General features: G+C 38.6%; 1 protein-coding gene across 1 annotated transcript in view; it reads right to left on the bottom strand.

The window, feature by feature from the left end:
• Nucleotides 1–14,493: 14,493 nt before the first annotated feature.
• Nucleotides 14,494–19,894, bottom strand: part of cpped1 (calcineurin-like phosphoesterase domain containing 1) — a 31,577-nt gene continuing 26,176 nt past the window's right edge. The window contains exon 6 of the mRNA XM_087783791.1: nucleotides 14,494–15,152. Coding sequence (XP_087639917.1) covers nucleotides 14,926–15,152 — 227 coding nt within the window. The 3' untranslated portion in view covers nucleotides 14,494–14,925. The remainder of the gene's footprint in view (nucleotides 15,153–19,894) is intronic.

The raw sequence follows: 19,894 nt of genomic DNA, 5'->3' as shown, positions 1-19,894 counted from the left end.
AACGAGAAGAACCGAAAGGGTTGGAGGCCCTGGTAATTTACAACCAAAAGAACCCAGAGTGGGACTCTGTGTTTGAACTAGGTTTAATTAAAGACGTCATTTTTGTTAGTTTTGTTTTGCTTTGTATTGTGATAATAGCTTGATTTTGTGTTGTTAAGAAGTTAATTTTCTATGAAGTTGAAATTAATCTGTGGTTCGAAGTGGAATTTTGGGTGCAGCCTGCTGAGCTGAGGAAAAAACCTACAATCTTGTCCTTTTTTAGGTGAATCCCTGGACTAAAACGCAGACAGAGCGTTGATAAAACAAATTCCCTTGAACTAAAACGTATAACATCTTTAATGTTACGTTTTTCTTTTCTTTCCATATTCTCTTGAAAAAACGTAACTTCTGTGAATGTTACGTTCTCCTTTTATATTTCCTTTGATATCAAACTTACAGCGTCTTTGAACGTTGCATTTTTTCTTCTTTTACTTTCCTAATTTACAGCCGCTGTGCTGAGAAACGTCTGTGGACGTTTTCATTTCTTGTAACAAAATGAGTGTGGAAATTGACCGGGAGAAAGAATGGTTTGACTGGGGAATGGTTCCACGGTGTGGTGAATCTGTTGGGATGCAACTTGAAAAAATATTCGAGCAAATGAGAAGTTCTGTCCCAACAGCCAAGGATGCAAAGGAAGTTGAAAAAGAGGGATGTGCAGAGAAATGTTGGAAGGAGAGTGTCTCTGAGAGGAGAAATGAGGGGGAAATTCCCCACAACCCCCGAAATACAGAAACACAGGAGAAACCTGGAACTACATGCAGGATCACGGCAAACATCCACGTCACTCGACCATCTGATCGACGGGAGGAAAGCAGACAACTTTCTAAAGCCAGTGACTTGACATGGAACTATTGACGACCCAAGGGACTTCTGACTTGGTAATATGAACACAAAAATACACTCATTATGAATGGTTTGGAAAACTAGGCCTTAAAATATTGTTATTGAAAATAAAAATTCCTATTAAAAATACCAAATTGATAAGAACTGAATACAATAAATTACTCGAAAGAAAATAATTAAGATTATAGCGCTAAAAATCCTATACCAATAAAAAGTAATAATAGGTCAAAAGATAAAGGTTTTTTTTGTTCCTCAACATCAGTGAAAAGACAAGAAACTAACTGTTAAAGATAAAAATGAATTTGAACATATTAAAGTAAAACCAGTTCCATTATTGAACAGGCTCATTGTTGGACAGAGTTCTGTCATGGAGTAACACATGTCTTAACAGGGGGGATGGTAAGGTCAAAAGGACGCTGTGTAGCAACACGCATCCCTCCATACTGTGAATTTTACTTTTTGTAAATCTTAGTTTAAAAGCTTAAAAACACAACCCACATTGTATCATGAGGTTAAATCTAGTTGGTTTTATGGTTGTTCTGTGAATTTATGTTGCTTGACTCTATTTGGTTGGACTATGGAAGTATTTGTCTTGGCTGATAAGAGTAATGGTTACTTGTTTAAATTGTGAGCTAAAGTTAGTCCTTGTTGTAAAGTTTCGACTCTGACTGAGATTGTTCTTTGTGGCTTGTTTGTTTACTCTGAGACTGTGTCAGCTGTTTTAACATCTAGGATTGTTTAAATTAGGTATATTTTTTAGGTTTTCAAGATCATTTTATAATTCAAAGCAAGTTCTGCTCCACTGAGTGTTTTCTTGTCCATGACATGAAATTAGACTGAACCTCTAGAGGGAGGAGCTCTATCTGTGGGATTGTTCACTACTTGGGGTTAGACTCTGAGATCTGTTCCTGTCCTACTAACACACTCCTTCCACTCTGTGACTTTTAACAAATTTGAGACATAGTGTCCATCTAATTACACTTTTTCAAAAAAGCTTTTCTTTTATGGAGATGAAATTTTCTGTCAAACAATCAAAGTACTATGGGTCACAGTGAAACATCAGAAAATGACCATTACTTTGACAAACAATTTTCTGGGGTCCGACAGTCATCACAACAAATGTTTGGTTTAAGAAAAAGGCAAAGTGGCTTCTCTCCCCTCTACTGTTATCACTCTCGCCCTATGAAGCAGCCTGATTCAGGAGAGTATGGAAGGCTGGTTCGCTTATGACGGGTAAGATCCTGACTAAAACCATGGGACAACCTAAGACAGGCACAGTCACAATTACTTGACCTAAGTCCCGTGAGAAGATTTCTCACTGATGGGACCATGCAGGTGATGCTGGTGAGCTGAGGTGGAAGAGAAAGTTTGTCAGAACCCTGTCTGATGACACGACGAAGCCACTCATGGGTCATGTTTTGCGAAACAGGCCAAAACCAATACATTGACTGATCCCATGAGGATGTTTGTAGCTGAAGAAAATCCTCCTTTTCTTGCATGATATTGTTTTCTTGACATTTTCTTGTCCGTTAATTGAAAGCATTGAAAGCTCTGATTTAAAATAGAAAAGGGGAATTCTCTGTAGAGAAGATTTTGAGATTTTTATTTTTGATTGGGAAGTATAATTCTCTAGTAGAAGAGATTCTGAACAGTCATAACTGTGAGACGGTGTAATGTAGGGAGTTAGGAAATTTAAGTGAAATGGAATTGCATAAAAAACGGGAAGTAAACTATCCTTTTATCTGCTACTTTTGGAAAGAAAAAGGGATAAAAGGAGAGGAAGAAGATATATGGTTGAAAATGTAGTATCATTGAATTGGGATAATTTTTAGGATAAGTATTGCTACATGATATTCTGATTGTAAATGATTTGATACGCTGACTGGTTTGGAGTGACAGGCTTGACAACAGAACAATCTCAGATCTACTTTGAAGATGAAAGAGGAAACTTGTTAATTTGTGTTTAGGAATGTTGAGACTTTACCAACCAGAAGTGAATGAATAATCGAGGTGATAAAGAAGTTAATGAAGAAGTTGATTCTTAATTCAGTCTGTTGAGGTCTGTAAGTAAAAATAATTTTTAACTTAGATTTGAAAAGTAATGACGAGGCTTGATACATTGTCATTAGCGCTGATGGCAGTGAGATCATGTCCTATGAAGGATTTTATAGAAGTGATAATTGATAATACAATTAAAATGATTGATTTTCAGATTCTTTAGGGAACAGTTTGGTGTGTGTCATAAAGAAAAATATAAATACTTTAAATAACTATAAGGGGTTAGAATATTTTTGGGAACTTTTGATAATTGTTGATTTGATGATTACTTTAAAATAGTTAATTTCTAAACTTAAACTGGAAATCACTTATTATGAATTTGATTTGTGTAAAGTTTAATAAAAAAAAAAAAACGGAAAAAAAACGTTATGAGTCGAACAACTGGATAAATGAATTGAAGAAAGAACATTTAAAAGAAATAACCGCTTTATATTTGAATCATCAGTTTGATCAGATGATAACTGAACTTATGCATTTGACTGACTTACAGACATGACATGACGTAGACCGAACACTGTGCATCTGCAGTGCAACAGATTTTGTGTCTATGTGTTTGTGTGTTTGTGTGTCTATGTGTCCATGTGTCTATTTGTCTGTGTGTCTATGTGAGTGCCAGGATGCAAGAAGATGAGATCATGTGTGTGTTTGCACTGAGAGAAAGAAGCAATGAACACTAACATATACCGGCATGTGATACGTGCATGTGCATGATTCAATTGATCATTGTTTTGATATTTGTCTAACGAAGTGAACAAGATTTATCCTAAAAGGTTCTAGGAATGCTGCACCTCAAGTGAGGTGGAGAAGAGTCCTCATAAATCTCTTCTTTCCTCAATTCTGTGTGTGTGAGAGTGAGAGAGACCCTTCACCAAACGTTTATTTTGCAGGATCAGGTCAGAACCTGAAGGCTCCATTTCACATATCAATGATGTTTAGTAACAGTGTTTGTTTCTAATGATGACTTAAATTCTCCAGGAGCAGAAGCAACACACCTGTCAGTAGTTTGGTGGTCTAGAGACACCAGGACCTTGTTGAGTGTGTTGTGTCTCATGATATTGTGATAATGTGTAACTGTCTTGTCCTTTGTGATGAACATTGTGCGCTTGCGAAATAACCTTCAATTTTATAGAGAAATGATTTGCAGCACTGATAGGTTTAAGTGTGGGACCTCCATGACTAAGGTAAGACCAGGAATTCATAACAAGAAAAGATTTTTCGAAATTTAGGAAGGTGGTGATAGCTGCCGCGAGACGATGCCTGGTTGAGTTTGGAGACTGTGCTGGGTGGGACCATGACTAAGAGCTCACCGCCGACATGGCTTTGAGGGTCTGAGAAAGGAGACCTAGTCCAGACGAACGGCAAGTCTAGCGGAGAGGTCAAAGGTGCCACGCTGGAGACAGGACCAGCCGAAGGAGGGTGTAACGTGAGACCAGACCAGACACGTGAGGGTTCTACACGGGAAGCTGAACCGGCTACATCCAAGTCCGGACCGGATTGGAGTTCCAGGTGGACAGAAGAGAAGATGCGTGCTGTCCCCAACAAGTGGTAGAACGTTACCACCAACTGCGGCCCTACAATCTGTGGCCCTACTTCCTGTGGTCCCTGCATCCTCACTCCTTGAAGTCTCACTGCTTTTCACCAGCAGTGATCCACCCCTGCACCTGATGAAGTCTTGCTGCCAGCGATGACCTTTTCCACCACATCACTACCGCTTGATGGCAATTTTCCTGCTTTTGCCTATTTCCTTAAACCATTTTGAAATATGGCTTTCCACAACAACCAGCGGAAACACCCTACAATGCCTACATGAGTGCATTGTCCTGAGTCTTGAGCCACATGGACTGGGGCGCTCAGGGAATTTCCATTTCTTTCTATCAAAGAGGTGCTGAATGGAATCCTGCGCCTCCACCAAGCGATCATGTCCCTCATTGAGTGTTTGTTTTGCTCATGAAATCATCTCAATTCACTTGATGAACTAAAAAGTTTGGAAGCCCACAAACAACATTGGTAGCTCGCTTGAAAACTCTTTAAATGATATCCCTTGTAATGCTGCCTTTCTGACACAAACTTGGGAATTAACTATTGAGGTTTTCTTGTTTTAAGATTCACACTGGAAATGATAAAATCTTGGTTGGTTTTGAACAAATAGATTTAAAAATGCTAGATTTCACTGTAGCAATTGGTATTGTTCAGTGAAAGGAGGGTGTATGATTCATATCAAATTCACAGGTTAAATAGTTTTTGAATGCTTGCAAAAGTGGGAAACAGACACATAGGGTGTCCGTAAAAATTGAAAGATTGTATGAGATGATGTTTTTGGGAGTAATCTGTGAGCATGAATTTAGTTGGAAGCCACAGTATTTAAAAAATAATAATAATTTGGAAAAAAGAAATGAGAAAAATCGAATTGTATAATCTACAAAGTAGGGGATTTGTAAAATTTTTGCATATTATAATTCTCACGTATAAGGCCGTTTATGAAATTGTGTTGAGGTTTTGGGGAAATACATGTAGAAATACATAGACCCTATGATTAAAAACTCCAGAATGAGTTATTAGAATAATTCGCAATGCTTCCCATTAGAAAAACTACTAATACATAACTTAGAAAGTCTGGCATTTTAAAAATTAGTTGACATTTTTACATTTAAAACATTAGAAGCATTATTTTGAGTTAAGAATTGAGAACTAATGTTAAATATAGTTGGTTTCATTTATGTAAGCGAAATAATGAAAGAGGTTTTGTGAAATAGTTTTGTAGAAACTGGTCAGTTTAAAAATAAGATACATTTAAAAAATATAAATGAAAAGCTAATAACATTGAAATGTAAAATACCTAAGGATTACAAGGTGAAATGAATGAAATGTGAAATGATTGTTTTTATTTTTTTTGTTTAGAAAATTGATATTTTGGGTTTATTTCATGGATTACATAGGATAGGAAAATAAGTTTGGGCTTCAGCCTGCTCCTTTTTCGATTACAGAGTTTGTTTAAGGGTTTGTGGTGAGAAAATGGTGTGTAGAAGTTATGGAAATAACTGCAAACTGATTGATCATTTACCATATACCAGATTTTGAGACAAAAGGTTTTGAACTTCAACATTTTAAAGGTTGACCTCTGGTTTCAGAGGTCAAAGGAGGGATTGAAGACATATTCTAAATTAATTTCCTATAGGTGTATCCATTGATGAGTTGAATGTATGTCCTTTGTGTAATCAACTGTTAAACATTGATAATGTCATCTCTCATTCAGATCTTAAACATCCTGTGTTGTGTTTTACGACAGCTCTCTTCCTCACAGCAGGGGTTATGAAGTTTCAGGGCTCAGGGGCTCTGGCCAATTGTGTCTTAACTTTTATGGCCCTTGGTGACATGGCTTAAAGGTGACTGTGAAGATAACATACTGTATGTATTGGGGGAGGAAGGATAAAGCCACAGTAACAAATGTTGTGATTGTTTAGACAAGGATGTTCCCGACTTTTGAAGTATCAGGACACGGAATTTAGGGCCCTCGAACCTGGTTGGAGATAACAGGTGTGAAGGAGGTCAGGAGATTCTTTGTTTAGATTAGTGATCAGATCAAACAACATCTGTTGTTCATTATGGAGTCAGATTTGGTTCTGGGAGTGTCTTGAGTGTCTTGGCTTTAAAAGACGAGACGATCTAAAGATTAAGGGCCACTCTCTGGGAGGACCTGGGTGAGCCAGGATGACTGACAGAGACTGGACCAAGCGCTGGAACTGTGGTATTTCTGAACAATTTGAATAATTTGCATTTCTTTGTTAAACTGTTGTATTTAAGGTCTTGTAAGGCCTACTTTGGTAATCATACTTTGTTATTAATAAATTGACTGTTTTAATTCTAAAATGTCACTCTTCCTTGGATCAAACGAATGCGCAGAACTCATTAGACAGGAAAGAGATTTGAGTTCCTTTAACATTGTGTTGAATCGTGCTGTATTGTTGAAGTTCAAAGAGCCTTAGAATCACTTGATAACTGATTAGAGCAGCTTTGTCCTCTTCAAACAATGTTTATCAATCGAGTAGCAACTGCTGTGTGCATCATGTGACTATCAGACACAACAGACAACATGGAGTGCCTTAAAGTACTGCAATGACACCACTATTGATGTAAGAACTTAACTAAGACTATTGGATTAAACCCTTATGATGTATTTTTCTTATTTTTATATTTGTACAAACATATTATTTGTAGTTGACTTATTATTGACAAAGTCTACTCTATTGTAACTGGTCACACACACATTCAGAAACCAAAATCATCACAAAACTATTAACAAAATAAAAGAGAAAAAAGTGATCTAGTTACCAATTTCTGACATTTATAGATCCATTCTACTTCTTCTAGCGAATATCCACTCTCCACACAGTTATATTTTTTTCTCTCCATCTTTGAAGTTTGAAGATCACACAATGTTTGTTGAGCTTTTTTTCCCCTTTTTTTTTTTTTTTAGAAAAGAAGTACATTTAGACAGAATCTGGACACGATTTTAAAAATACTTCAAACCCAATATCACGATGCAATTTTAGATTTTCTTTTTTTTTTAAAATCTTTTTGAGCATTTCTTTCCGATGAAGATTTTGTTTTTTTCAGGGTGATTTCAGAGACACAATGTATACAATTACTTCTTTAAGGGTAACTAATGTGAAGCTTCAACTCTCCTGACTCACTCACATGTTGAAGTCTTTCTCTCCAAGACTCAGTAAGTCTCTCATCATGACCAAGTTTTGAACTTATTAATTTATAAAGTTCTCCTCCCTCTGGAATCTGGGCGAACAAGAGGTTACGAGAGCAGAGTACATTATGATGTAATAATGGCTTCACTCATCCTCTAGCCAACTGTAATCACACCCTGCTTTGTTTATACAACAAGTATCTTGGAGGTCGAGACTTTCAGGATTTGTGATGCGCGGTGACAAGCCCAAATCTTGACCAATCAAAATTAATTTTTGAATATCTTATATACTGTATCAAACAGCAGATAAAAGTTAGTGGTGTCTCCTAAGATCACTCTTTTAACAGAAAATGGTTTATAGAATTTCTTCGTCAGCCATTCGTCTGGAGGGCTGTAGTTTCCTTCAGTGGTTAAACCAAGACTGCATCACGACTATGGAATGTAAAGTTGATTAAGGAGAGAGCGTGTGCATAAATGCATGAAGTGAGGAAGCCATGTGTTCTTTTCCGTTTTTCCTCTGCATGATGAAGGAACCCTGCATGAGCTCGATGTCCTTCTTTCCATCCTCACTCAAACATCAGTATGCAGAGTGAGACGCCGCTTCCCCCTTTAGAGCGGCTGACAGCGATGCTCAGCACGTCAGCGACCATCGCTTTAGTGTGTTGTTAGCCTGCTTCTCGGGGGCTAATGTTCCCCACAGTTTACCGCAACTACGGCTCCATTAGTGTGGAAATTCTCAGTGATGGAATGCAGATGAGATATGGTGCACAGCAGATGAGATGCAAGGGGGAATTCTGACCGTCCAGCAAAAAAATCAAAACCAGTTTGTGGATTCCTCTTCATCCTCTCCGATCTCCCCCGACGAGACCCCGTCAGGTCACCTTTGAACCCCACAAGAAGCACTTAAGGTTCTTTCAGGTGTGAAAGGGGGCGAGGATAAGCAAGTCACCATCGCAATGAAAAGCTGATTTAAAAAAAAAAAAAGGCTCAATATTTTCTCTTTCAATGGGAGTGTGTTTATGTTCACCGCGAGGTGAGTGTGTGCGTGTTTAGCAGTTTCCACTCCGCTGCTCCTGGGGGTCTTATATTAACTGTGGGGGCAGTGTTGTGATGACGCCGGGAAACGTCCTCTACACCGAAGGTACAAACTGCTCTGCTGGCTAAAAGAAAGTCTGAGTCGGTAAGCTCTGGCCTGCAGGAAGCTCCAACTTTCAAACTCATCCAGCATGAAATTCTTCCGCCGTGGTTGTTGTTGTTGTGAGAAGAAACAAGTCTAGCACGACATCCTGGCATCGCTCGGAGACGATTCATCTTCATCACCTGTCAAACCCAGGTCCACGGGGCAAAATCTGGTCCACCAAGTCATTTTAATGGCGAGCTAGCTGATCAACTTAAAATGACACCTGACATTTGATGAACAAAATGTTTTGCCATCCACTTAAAACCACAAAATGATATTAATAAAAACAATGCTTTAGATAAACTCTGACGAAGTGAAGATATTTTGCAAACTCTGGGTTTAACCTTTGACTCTGGACATAGATAAGCAATATCTTAAAGTCCACAAATGTCAAATCTATACTATCTATTTTTATCAGGCAGTGGACGGCATGAATCATGAGGTAAGTAGGACTTTGTTTGTCCAGCTTCATCTTTTGTCAGTCATAGAAGAAGCACCCAGACAATTAGTAAAAAAGACTTTGAGAAAACTAAGCTTGACCTGATTGGATAGAACGGGTCCTTGATAACGACCGATAAGAACACTGGCCTATGTGTGTTCTAGCCATAAAACTAAAGTTCATGATGTGTAATATGGTGATGCTGGTCTTTAAAAAAATACAGAAAATATGATTTAAACAGAAGAAACAAGTGTCTCAGCTTTAAGAAGAATGGCTGAGTTTAATGAGGAGGGTTTGGGGAAGATCATTCTGTTTGGTTGAGCCAGTCTGTCAGACTCATGTTGAGTTGGTCTGGTGTGATAGTTTGACAACACAATTCATTTAGTTAATTTAAATATTTGTAAAGGTATCATCAGGTCTCGGATATAAAAGCACTATAAATAGAACTTGGCTAAAATAAAAAGATAGTTGGTTCATTTTTTTTACAAAAAACATCAAGTTATTCTAAAGACCAAAACATATTTACATTACAAAAAAATGACAGAAACAAGAATCTGGAGAAAATGATATCATCAGAAAGAAAGAAAATCACGTCATGGTTCACCGCTCTACTGTTGGTGTTTTTATAAAACAAATATCAAAAACTGTGGAAAAGTAAATCATAAATATCCCATAGAAGTTGACGGAGGAGGATAATAGTGAATCAAAACAAAAGTTGGTGTCATGAGAGCCAAATAATTCAGGGTAATAGTTAAATATATTAATAGTATATTAATATTTACAAGTCAGAAAATAAATCAGAAAACAAAATAAGTGCAAATGTGAAGAATATATGTCTCATATTGGTAGACACGTCAACCAACAACATCCAGAGACAAGACTTCACAGATCTTTAGTTGAAAATCACAACATGTGTTTACCAATGATATCACATGTAGAAAACTAACTTTAAACAAGTTTTGTTTGTGAACCAGTATGTTTGACAAACCTGTGTAGACTGTGAAAGAAACTTAATTGTCGAAATTAATTAATTAATTAAAAGAATATGAGCTGCAATGAAAACATACCTACATATATTCAGAGTAAATTCAATTTGTCTGAATCTTTCATCCGTGTCTCGTCACTTTTCAGAGTGCCCACATTCAACGTCACATGTGTGATGCACACACGCTTTTTTTTTTTTTGACGTGAGCACTTTCTAAAGAGGGAGAGTGGGAGTCCCGTCGGTGGTGGTGTGAAGAACAGCATTGTGGGTAAATGTCACGAGAGCCTTCTGTTCTGTGTCTGACTAAGCGAACAAACATCTTTTGTGGTCCGGCTACAGACAGTAGGAGAGCCAGAGAAGGTCTTTGGAAAAAAATGTAAGTTCATTTTAAAGCAGCGCCTGATGCTGGTTGTCGTATTCAATTAGGTCCAAAACTGATGTCACGTGTTGACAGTATATCAATGTTTTAGAGACAATAGTAACAAAGGTTTGAGGCGTCAGACATGTTTTTTTTCTCTCGTAGTCGACCTGCTGTGAGAGACTCTTCGAGCGCCTTAAAGCAACAGTTGGCAGCAGGTCGCCGACACCGAAACACTCTCGGTAACGTCAACCATGTCATTTATGACCCACATGAATTGTATCATCTTCATAACATGCTGTCCCTCAACGCGCCAGCTAGGAAATGGGATGCCCTCCAGCTCTCCCAGTCTGGTGCTGGCTGCAGGCCCAGAGGGCAGGTCACAGGCCCAGATGGCGCGCTGTGTCAGCAGGCGCGCCGCCAGCACGGGAGGAGACCTGACGTCAGACCAGCATTGGTGGGCGCCAACTTACATTTACCCCCCCACTCACAACACCTGCGGACTGGTGGGAAGATGACTGCGTGGTGGTTTTGGACGCCGGCCCGGAGAGCCAATTTCTATACTTGACATGGCATGATGGCTCTTTTCAGGAAGCTTCCTTATGGAACAGAACTTGTTGTTGCAGCCTGAACTTTTTTTCATTTGGAGAACAAATAGTGCTTCACTTTTTGCTTTGTTTCCATGTCCCACCCCAAGTTGCCACATCTGTTCTGGCCAATTTTCTAGAGTCCGAAAGACCCTTTCTTAATCTGTCTTGAAAAGGGTTAAGTTGCTGCTTCTGGACTAAAGTCATTTTTCAGGCAGATGTCTTCAAAGAGGCAATATTTTCTTAACTTAGATTCACAAGGACCATTCTTGTCTTTAACCTTCGTCCTCACCTCACCATATAAGCCATCAGAAGAACTGTGAAAATGTCTCCAAGATTATCACAAGTCAGTATACAGTATGTCGGTGAAGAATGCTGAGGTTAGCGAAGCTTCAAGGTTCCTGTGAAAACCTTGTGTCGATCGGAGAATAAACGTATCAAAGTAAAGGCGAGATATCAAGACGGAGGTTGTGTGGATGTCTGGAGACGAAGTTAGGAAGGCCAGACAACAGATGGTTTGGAGACGTGGAGAAGAGAAACCGTGGACATGTTTGAGGAAGAAGACGAGGTTAAAGAAAAGAGGTAAGTCATAAATGTTGTCAGAGAAACCAAAACGATCAAGAATATCATGTTTTAACTATAAAAATCTGAAACATGAGTTTAACTACTGCAATAAATGAAATAAAAGTGACATTAATTACAAGGATGATAACCTGCATTATCTCACCACGACAACCACAGTAGGAAGGCTCTGGGTTCGCTTCCCGATTGAGGAAATCCGTCAACCATGTTGTGTTGGTTTACTCCGGCCATTATCCTTCCACAGAGCTGATGCAAATGCTTCTGACATCCCAATAATGAGAAGAAGCCATAGAAAACTAATAGGATAATAATGGTGTTGTGGGAGGAGGTCACGCAGGTGAGGAGGGCCCAGGTTATGGATGGACTTGAAGGTGATGACGAGGAGTTTGACCTGGTTTGCATGCGGGGGAGCAGTGGGTCAGCTTTGTAACTTGGCTTGTGGAGCTTCTCACCCACTGAAGGTTTGATCGACAGCATCTACTCCAAAAGATACTTGGTGGAGACAACATGCAACTACAGTCTAGACCAGGCCAAACCAAAAGGAATCAATTTGAAAGAAGACAGTTGACGTGGTTCAGGCACCTTCTTTAGGAGGTTTTCTGAGCATGTTTGGCTGGGAGGAGACCTCAGGGGCAGACCTAGAACACATTGAGAGAGTATTATCACACCTAGACCCTGGGGTTCTCTCAGAAGAGTTGGATAAAGTTTCTGCTGAGAAGAAAGTCTGGAGCTCTTTGCTTCGGCCGCTGCCCCTTCGCTCCCTGAGCCTGGATAATTTAATGGACGGATGAAAAGGTTTATTTTACACCAAGTATTCCGGGTTAATTTGAGGCTCTTTGACGATCGTCATCTCTGCAGCTCTCCACCAGCTGACCTTTGACCCTGGACCACTACATGCTCTTGAAGTGTCTGAAAAAAAACATCTGTTTTTCACACTCGGGCGGCTGATGAAAGTCTTTCTGGTCTTTTACCTCCGAGTGCGTCCGTGTTATTACAGGTCTGAGTGCTGGCCCAGTAAAGGAAAAAAAAAAACATGGTTTTAAGATCAATAAACAGGAAGTTGCTTTCATCGTGCGCACCCAAAACACACTTCCTGCTGGATGTCAGAGAGTGACACGAGTTCAGATGGACAGAGGAAGTCATGGCATGTCCTTGTTTGCAAACAGTTCAATAATATTAAGGCCATTAAAACACAACCCAATCTATTTAATGAACAAACTTTTAATATAAAAAAACTTTCCGAGCACAGGAAGACGGTCAATAACAAAAAGTGTTAACGTGCGACCCTACATTTCATTCACCTCACATTTGAACGCACTGAAAAATAGGTGAGGAACGCCATGAGTGAGGAGGGGAACCGGGAGGATATCAAAAATAGATAAGGGACATGAGGTTACTTGTCATGCAGGAAATGAAGGTGACGGACTGAGTCGTCGTTCACACATCAGTCATGATCCATTCTTCCACCATCACACTGCTCAAGTCTGAGAGAAGTGAGGTCACTGGACGTGTGGCGGATGGAAAAAAAATGAATCGCGTAGAAACCGAGCTCGGATGACGGCCGCGCACATCCATATATGCACACGCACACGGACGCAGCATTCTCTCCGAGGCTGAGATGTGTTGCTAAACGGTTACCATAGCAACTCTTGCATATCCAGGGTATGTTGGAGAGCCTTTGTGCGAGCCTGTGTGCGCTCGTGCAAATTATGTAATCACTGAAACAAAAATCCTGTTCCAAATATTGATTGACTAATGCAGAGATGACTTTCTTTTGTTTTTCATTTTTCTCCGTTACACAACGGTTTGTTTTAAAAAAAATAATATTCAGCTCTTTTCTATCAATAACTCGTCGATTTTGACAAGACTATTTATTTAAATGGCTTTAAAACAAACATAGAAATGATGTTAAATTATTATTATGATTATTATTAGTTAAAATAATGTACCAGTTTGCAGATTTCACATTTAAATGATGCCATTTATTATATTAAAATATTTTATAGACATTTTATTTTTGCTGATTTCTTGAATCTAAATTTGAGGTTCTTAGGTAAAATGCTTATTCTGCTCTGGACTAATATTCAATTGTTTAATCTGGCGTTCATCACCAAGATAGTTTTGTTGATTCTGCACATGGAGAAGTGAAGGTCCAGGATTAAACAAGCATACGTTGCCAGTCTTCTCCGTTGCTAGCAGAAACAAGGTTTTCATCACAAACATCAAAGACGGACTAAAAATCCCAGAGCAGCGCTTTTGATCAGAGTCCAGACGATTAATCATTCACTGGATTCTTTAAGAATTCCTGGAAGGCAGATGTTGTATTTACCTCAATGATTGGGGTTCACACTGGAGGACTTCAAGGGTTTTTTCATGAATCTTGACCTAATTATTGATTGATTCATAAATGTTTGGAAGAACTAGATTTGCATAGTTCACCTTGAAACCTGTTGCCTCAGACAGTCCTGCCAACTTTTGTCCTGAAGAATGTTTTTCTCGTCTGTGAAATCCACTTCTTATTGTTCATTTAGGGTGATGGGGATCAGCACCTCCAAGTCTGAGCCTAATTTCCCAAGTAGAAAAGTGAGTGTGTTGTTTTTTTGTTGTTGTGTTGCTGGAAGATCACTTTGTGATGGTGACATTATCGAGGTTCTAGGATTGAAATCTAGCCTTGACAATCGTTAAAAAAAAGTTAATCCACTGATCTAATAAAGACATTGACAAACTTTGGCAAATGTATTTTTTAATAGGTATTTGATCAACTTTTCAAATCGTCATTTTTTTTTTTTTTATTCTCAAGAATTTTAGAGAGTTTTAACAATTTAAAACGTAACTTAATCGTTTTTTATAAACGATTTTTGATTATAATTTGTAAGGTCCCCCTTAATTGACTCCTCATTTAAATGTATAAGTAAAATCAAATCAGAGTTTTCACTTAAATTTCAATAATTATAACCATTTATACGTTACTACATCAGTAGCATGATCACATGGTTATCCAATGAATCCAAAGCATGTTGTTGCGCTGTAAATAATCAATTAATGAATGATCATAACCTGTATATTCTGCCTGTAATGTACCAGGAAGGGTCATCAAGTCTTTGTACAAATGGAGTCCATCACCGAGAAATGTGTCCTAAGGTCCTGGTTCAAGAGCGTCACGCCTGCAGGAGCTTCTTCAGCTCCTCGTCCATGCCTCCGTCCCTCAGCTGCTCCAGACTGTGGTACCGGTGGATGACCTCATCCTTCGTCACCACCACCACTCTGACGCCGTGCGTGTCCTCGCCCAGCTGGCATCCTATAGCCGAGCTCACCACCATGTCCAGGCCGTCGTGGCAGCCTCCAGCGTTCCTGTGATAGTGGCCGGAGAAGACGGCCTTCACCCCTGCAGGGAAACACCCATGGGTCAGTGCAGGCTCTTTTGACACCATTGACATCCTCTATCCTCCTCTTCCTTAGACGTATGGACTAAAACATTCCATTATCTGACCGAAGAAATCCATCTTAGATCTGCTGTGATTCTTACAAAAGTTTTAAGTGAGAAGAAGACCATAAACTGAAGTGTTACAAGTATGTTTCTATTCATTCACAGCAGAAAGAAAGGGGTAGAAGAAGAAGATGTGGAAATGTTCAGGATGAAAAAAAAAAAAGGAACAAAATGTTGAGCTTTCAACTTGTAGAATATTCAAGAAGATAGGGAAGGTTTTTCATTAGTGAGCCGAGATTTTCAATTTATTTTCAATTAAAACACCATCAGTGCTGAGCTGGTCGACGCCCGCGGGCCCCGATGCTGCGTCACAACGTCGAAGAGAAGGAACGAGCGAAACCTTCCGTCGTCACCTTGCATGACCGGAATAAAAAGAGATATTAATGTCAGACGGTCTCTGCGACTGTCTGAAGCACAAGAAACATAGCTGTGGCAGGAAACGGTTCTCATTCTGGAAGCTGTGTTTAAACGTAATCTGCTTCGCCTTCTGCCTCAGAGGTGCTTCGTGGAGGACGTGTGGCCGAGCAGCTGGGCAGAAGAAGAGGAAGAACCACTGGTCAATAGAAATGCACCAAACCTTGCAAGGCGAGGCAAAGTGGGCAGTGGTACATTTCAAAACTTTGATTAAACCAATTTGAGTATTGGCACGTTTGATGATGTGAAAACAGCACACAGAGACTTTTGTAATTTAGACGATCAAAATATTAAATGTCTACATCTTCATCTACTTCTACACAAAAATAAATATTTTGTTATATGTTTTTGATATTGAAGAATTATCATACATTTTGTGTGACATTTAAAATAATTTATATTTACAATTTTTCAAATTCTGTGTGGTTTAAATCCTCCGGTTGAAATACAAGGTTTATAACCGAGACTGCGGGTCATATGGGATCTTCTTAAGAGCCACAAATGGCCCAAAAGCTACACTTTGGCATTGTTGGATTTAAATATTACCAATAAAGATCATATGACTGGATGTATTTATCAGATTAAATAGCAGGTTTAACAAAACGTTTAATGTTTTTTAGGTTCTTTAAAACAACAAAAAATATTTATTTCTTATTGAAAAAAAGACATTATGGTAATTGCAAGTTGCTTGCTCAAGTAAATCAAATTCAATGATCACATATTAGACTGGATTGATTGAGACAGTAATTGAACAGTAATTTAATCGATCTACATATTTGCTTTATTGAAACGGCAGGTTCTACTTTTTCCACCAAACTTTAACAGTAGGTTCACATTAGCAAGATGACCTTTTCTACTATAATTAAAACAAGGGGCATCACTATTCAATCTACACGTCCAGAAAGAAGTTTTGTCTGCAAAAGTTGAGATTTGTTACTCAGACAGGCATCTGCAAAGTGCTGCTTTAAAATGGTTCTACTCAAAGTTTTCTTTATCTGTTTTTGTCGTTTTCTTATAAAATAAGCAACAAAACGAGAAAATAATGGCCCATTTAATGAGACAACTTTTGAAAGAAAATGTATTTTCATTAAACTGCACTAAATGGATTTTACAATTGGAAACAAACCGTGCTTCTTCTAAAATATAAAGATCCTGCACCAGTGGTCCACTCCATCAGAATATAATAATAACACAAATATGTACATGAAATCTGTCTGGTTACAAAACTGGAAAGCCTTAAAAAGAGAGCTAAGCAGGAGTGCCTATGTGAAAAAGTAATCTGTGTCTCTTTTTTTTTTTCAGGGAGATTAGCGGCTCTATTTTTCTAAAGCAAGTGTTTCCATGAATGCAAGTCTTGCTGCTTGTCTCCAGAGAAACAGGCAGCCGCAGAAACGATTAAAACTGGCAACAAGAGGATGAATTTCAGCATGTATGTGAGCAAAGCATGGGTCTGTCTGAAGAACAAAGACAAGAACAAGCCTTCCACAAACACTCCGCTCTTATGAAAGCAGAAAACAAGAATGACCCACATTTATCTTCACATGAGGAAAGCAGTTGGACTCGCTGGACCATTAAATTATTAATCTGCCTTCAATGCAAAGCGATGATTTGGGTCGGCATGTGTGTCTCTGTGCTAAATCCATTCACAACACAACCTGAGGCCATATTGACACAAGGCCAGCCTGTGATGATCAACCTGCGGCTCGTGCAGACCACAGACTTGTTTGCAGAGCTGGACTGTTGTTCCTACTTTTAACCTTGTCACCGTCTTTAACTAGTGAAGTGGACGGATTGAACCAGGTCACAAAATCCTGTGTGATTTTGATATTCCACATGATGACTGTGTCCGTCTATCAAGGCCAACAACATGAGTACCTTTCTATGAATAGCTTCCATGTGTGAGTGCAGTTCTTCACACTCTTTTAACTGCAGAAAATTAAACAATTGAAACTAATTTTTCATTTTTGATTCCTTTCAGACTGTTGCTCCTAAACTTTGGAACGATCTTCTTCTCTCTTTGCGCTTGATGGATCTACTGACTCCTTCAAGAAACATCTTAAGACGTTTTTATTTGTTCAGGCTTTTCCTTAATTTTCTGGAACTCCTGTTGTGTTATCAGTTTTATCTTGATCTTTAAAGTATATACTTTATTGATTATTGTTTTGATTGTTTAAGCGCTTTGTGACCCTGGTCTGGAAAAGCGCTATACAAATAAAAATGACTTACTTACTTACTTACTTACTTATATTATGATATATTATTATTATATAATATATCTGCCCCATTCAAAAAAATATAAATGGAAGCCTAAACAGGTTTTGCATGTAATAATTAAGTTAATTAATGGACTTTTTTGAAATACCAATTTCAAATAATAACTATCACACATTCTCATTTGCTCTGCTTTTATCATGCATCATATGGGATTTTAATAAAATGATCTAAAATTACTAAAATAAGTCAAAACGATAAACTAAAAATGGGTTAATTAAGCTACATTAGTTCAGATTAATCACTTTATCAGTATATTATATAACAGGCTGACCACCATAAACATACACTCTGTTTTATGTTTGATAGAAGCTGACCTCTACAGGATGTAACACATTACAAAATGTACTATGGCAGCAGGTGGTCATAATATCATAGTTCATTCTGAGGATTATTCAATCAATTGGCCTTTTAAAAAGAGTCCCCTGCTGGTGGAGAAGATGCAAAGCTGCACGGAGTGCCGTTATCAAAGGAGACTAACGTCTGTCGACCGGAGGAAACTGCCTTCAGGTCGACATTTAACTTCATCTAAAGGTCATAAATACATCTTCAAATCCAAAGAGACTGGATGTTGTAATGGCCCTGCCAGACGTCTGCACACAATTATGGACTAAAACCAATTACAATTGAGTCGCGGGTCAACCATAACAGCTCGACGTGAATTATCACAGCAGATTCATTTTTACAGCCTTTCAAAGGCTTTAGATGTCAGACTTTCTGAGCACGGCCCGTTACAAAAAAACAAAACATCTGAAAGAATAAATTTAACCTTTTTGTGAAAGAAACGTCTTTCTATTATATATAAACTGAAGCCACTGGGGCACATGAAGACCTTTAACCCCACATAATAATGGTCTGTGTGGCTTATAATTCTACAAACTGTGACAATAATCATTTCTTTCCACGATAAAGAGATACTGTGTGTCCCAGGTTGCCAATTGGATTACCCAATTCCTGGACAAATACACCAGATAAGGATTCCTTAAACCCCTTTTATGACTCTCAAGCTGCCCTCAACTTTGAGGCTCCGAGGTTGGTCAGCAGCCATTGAGGAAGACATGTTTACAAGAGACATTTCCAAAAAGTACATTTCTTTGTTTGATTTAAATTCTATTTCTTCACGTGTTTGCAGGTACACTAGAGAAGAAAGGGTCATATAAGAATGTCAAAGACATGCGGTCAAAAGATTCAAGATCTAAATGCTCCTCATCAACCAATAGGAGCTGTCAAATTTCTTCGATCAATCTTGGAGTAGGATTGAGATGGAACCTCCCTTGCTACAGGGATTGTATCTGAATCATCCTGACCTCTTCAAAGACCCCGAACTGACTTGAGACTGGAACTGAAACTTGGTACTCTCTTGGACTCTAAAAAAAACTGCCTTTCTGCAAACACCGACATTAGCAGTTTCAGGGTTGGTATGTTATGGTTTGTTAAACTTCATTCTTTGTTTAGTCGTCACCTCCAGTTTCGTGGGTTTGAGAAGAAATGCAATAGTGAGCTTCAACTGTGTCACACAAACTGACTCAGTGAACCTTGAGTCTAAAGTTCTTCCACGTGATGATCTGAAAACTGAAGTAGAAGTAGAAAGATGATGAAGATTTCTGGAGGCTATGGAAATACATGTTAACTCAGTCAAGGAGATTGCACCGTCCGCCTTGGAAGATCACGAATCGTCGCTCTAGCCTTTCATTCACTTCAGCCGTGGTGTAATCTGACTTTACCACGTGTCTCCTGTGCATCCACAATTTTGTTCAAGCTCTGCTCGTCCTCATAGCGTTCATTTACACCCATCATATATATTCATGTACTATGTGACCAATCTTCACCTTAACTTTATTAATTCATATATTTATTTATTTTTATTTAAGAGTCATTGATTGGTTAAGAACTTAAAATCAGTACAGATAGGGAGATTAATTGAACTACATCTATAGGATTAATTAAATAAGTCA

Source organism: Callionymus lyra, chromosome 2 (genome assembly GCF_982586985.1).
Source record: "Callionymus lyra chromosome 2, fCalLyr1.hap1.1, whole genome shotgun sequence".
NCBI classification, from domain to species: Eukaryota; Metazoa; Chordata; class Actinopteri; order Syngnathiformes; family Callionymidae; genus Callionymus; species Callionymus lyra.
This window is presented reverse-complemented; position numbering and strand designations above follow the sequence as displayed.